Genomic DNA, 3154 nt, shown 5'->3' with positions numbered 1-3154 from the left:
AAGTTATTAAAATTAGACGAATTGCATGGTAAGAAAATATTCAGATATATAATATTTATTTAAATTTGAGAAAATATTAAAATCTTAATGGTAATAGCAGCTATTGAACAAGCAAGTGAAAGAATTGTTCTGATAGCCAGATACAAAGCCTTTACATGGATAACTCAACATAAACAGGTTCAGTAGCATTCATTTTATTCCTTATACAACTCATATAAGAGGGTTAATAATACATATGCTCTACATATAACTAAGTATTCAAAATAAGATTGGATAAAAACCTTGTAAGAAATTATGAAAGAGAAAGGGTGTTGGAGACGAGTTTTACATATAATATTTTTCAGTTGTGAAATATCTTGATAAGAATAATTTTGCTTACCTATCGTTTTACATAGAACATCGCGATTGTTTAGAATTTTGTTTGAGGTTAATTACTTGGGAAAAATTTGAGGGTAAAATTTATAAAAGTTGGGGAGAATGTAACATTCCAAATTCTTATGACCAAATATTTAACTTTATTATTATTATTATTACTAGTATTAAGACCCGTGCGATGCACGGGAAGTTAGATATGACATTGATTAATAAATAAAGTAATCGTAAATGAAACAATAATAGTTGTAAGTGAGCATGAATTAACGTGTCCAAAATAAAACCAATAAAAACTTGAAGTAATTTAGAATTCTCGTTATCACATCGAATAGACAAATAAAAATAAGGTGTCAAACAATCTTGAGGTCCTTGCTTAATTTTGACAACTTTCCGCAATTTAGTGGTGGACGACCGAGTTTGACAATCAACGTCAATATATGTTGCATCTGAGTCGGCGTTTCTCTTTCTCAAAGACTTAGATGGATGAGTATCTTTAGGAATATAATTAGCTTCATCACCAAGAAGCTACATGAATAATAAACATTCATAGAAATAGTTAATTTAATAAGTTTTATGAATACTTTTAAAGTAGATATAAAGAATATTTAACTACCTTAATGTTATCATCAGTTTGGGGAGTAATAGGACCTATGATATCAACATCATCATCTTCCTTACCATTCGGAGGAGCAGCATGACACTCAATATAATACTTTTTCTTAAACTCATCAATGATTTCATTGTCATCGGACATCTTTTTGACTGCATAGGTATAAAACCTTTGTTCAACATTTTTTTGATTGATCTCCAGTTTGAAAAGCATTTCCTTATCACGTAAGGTGTCAAACTCGGTTGGATAATCATTTGTGGTCTTTTCCTGTTTTTGATTTGGATTAGTAAACAATTTTTTTTGAAAGGGATTAGTAAACAATTAAAACCAATGTTTATTGTTTTAATAATATAACATAAAAAATACAAAAGACAATATACTTAAGTTCATTATCAATAGCATTTGTTCTTTTGCAGTCTTTCCAAAGTGCTGTGAAATAACTCCATCAAACAACACAAAGGTAGTTGACCCACTATCATCCATAACATGAATGTGCACCATAAACCTAAAATGAAAAGTGAATATACATGAAAGATTCAATAACCTTATAAGGAATCACTAACCAAAAAAATCAGTGACCAAAAGAATAAAAGTGGTGATGATGCAACTTGTCGTTTATATAATCATGCACATAGTAAGTTATTAGAAAGAAAAAAAAATTGAAATTAGATTTGCTAATTATATAAGTAACCGAATAGAAAGAATAATTGAGTTTAGCTTAAAAAACATGAGTGAATCATAAGAAAAATTAATATCGAAAACGTTACCTTTTTGTAGCATCGACTAATGTATCACATTTTTCACAAAAGTGTTTTGTACAAACAGGTTCAACCTTCTTGAAACACTTATCACATGAAACGTAGCACCACTTCTTATTGGTGTCTATGTCAATAATTTTAGCCAAGACAACACATGCACCCACCTGCATAGTTATTAAATTTATTTTAAGAATAATAATTAGAAAATTAAAACACAAAGATATGGATTAAGAATTATTTAACAACATAGTATAATAGTATAAGTCAAAGCAAATCAACATAAAGTTGTAGACCTGTTTAGCTTGTGTAATATCTGAAATTGTCATGTTTTTTGTTTGGAGTAGATCATTAGACAAAGAAAGTGAAGATTGTGCTATCATCTGGGTGACCCCTTGGGTCAAAGATGCATTGCCAGTTTCCATTCTATCGTAAAATATAAGAAAATCATACTTAACAAAAACAAAAAAACTTTCAATAATTATCAATATATAATATATGTGTAATAACGATAGGTTAGTGCATACCCTTTCTTGTAGGTGCAACATTCTTCAATGTTGGGATTTATAAGCAACTTGGTTTCATTGAATGCATTGGCAATCTCATACATACCTATTAAAATGATACACCAAAGGGTATTAAGTAATATATATCATTAACAATACAAAGAAATTAAAAATAATTACCTTTAAAAAGATAATCTAATTACCACCAAAAACTTTAAGTCGACATAGATGCATAACAACTACAATAGGAAAAGTATTTCCATTTGTGCTCATATAGCTATTCATTTGTTCAGCAAAATGACCCCATAAAGTACAAATGATTGTATTGCTCCTGAAATTTACAAAATAATTTTTATTAGACTAAGAATAATAATTAAAAAAACATCTATATATGTAGTTAAAACAAAGATAAAAAAAAACTCCACTAACTCAAGGTCTTCAAGCATCAAGTCCAAGATTTTAGTCATTTTTCCTTTTACTTGAACATCCTTAATGTCAGTCGTTCCAACCACATGGCCAATGACATCTAAAAATAAACATGGTTGCAGAATCATAAAGAAGAAATCATAAAAATCTAAAAATAAGTTAATATTTAATTTGTAATTTTAGTATAAAGTACTAACCCATTAAAACATCGTTATCAGTACTACCAATAATGTCCTGAAATTTTGTGAAGTTGAACAAATTTGCAGGAATTTTATCATAAGATGTTTTGGTTATAATAGTGCTTCCTATCAAAGTTAGCTTGTATTTGTGATTTGTTGGCTTAAAATTTCCTTTATTAAATTGGACCAAGAACTTTTCTATAGTATATGAAGCACCCTCTTCAATAGAATCTCCAAGTTGTTTGAAATCCTTGCTTTTAATAGAAGCTTGTATCTTTGACAACTGAAATAAATAAAATATTATGT

The 3154-nt window shown here is 28.5% G+C and overlaps 1 protein-coding gene across 1 annotated transcript; it reads right to left on the bottom strand.

The window, feature by feature from the left end:
• Positions 1 to 1309: 1309 nt before the first annotated feature.
• Positions 1310 to 2812, bottom strand: LOC146919243 (uncharacterized). The gene is made up of 6 exons (XM_085712527.1): positions 2673 to 2812; positions 2447 to 2574; positions 2265 to 2349; positions 2034 to 2163; positions 1750 to 1904; positions 1310 to 1487 (listed from the first exon to the last, which is right to left on the bottom strand). Exons 1-6 carry the CDS (start codon positions 2795 to 2797, stop codon positions 1325 to 1327), a joined length of 786 nt encoding a protein of 261 aa, XP_085568653.1. The 5' UTR covers positions 2798 to 2812; the 3' UTR covers positions 1310 to 1324.
• Positions 2813 to 3154: the final 342 nt, after the last annotated feature.

This window comes from Medicago sativa, chromosome 5 (assembly GCF_051527215.1).
Source record: "Medicago sativa cultivar Bolivia chromosome 5, Bolivia_mono, whole genome shotgun sequence".
In the NCBI taxonomy this organism is placed as follows: Eukaryota; Viridiplantae; Streptophyta; class Magnoliopsida; order Fabales; family Fabaceae; genus Medicago; species Medicago sativa.
The sequence above is the reverse complement of the archived record's forward strand: the minus strand, read 5'-3'. Positions and strand labels throughout refer to the sequence as shown.

Coding starts and splice junctions, on each gene's coding strand:
- LOC146919243 (XM_085712527.1), bottom strand. CDS start 2,797: ATGATTCTGCAACCATGTTTATTTTTAGATGTCATTGGCCATGTGGTT. Junction 2,350..2,446: donor TCGACTTAAAGTTTTTGGTG/GTAATTAGATTA, acceptor TCATTTTAATAG/GTATGTATGAGATTGCCAAT. Junction 2,164..2,264: donor TGTTGCACCTACAAGAAAGG/GTATGCACTAAC, acceptor ATTTTACGATAG/AATGGAAACTGGCAATGCAT.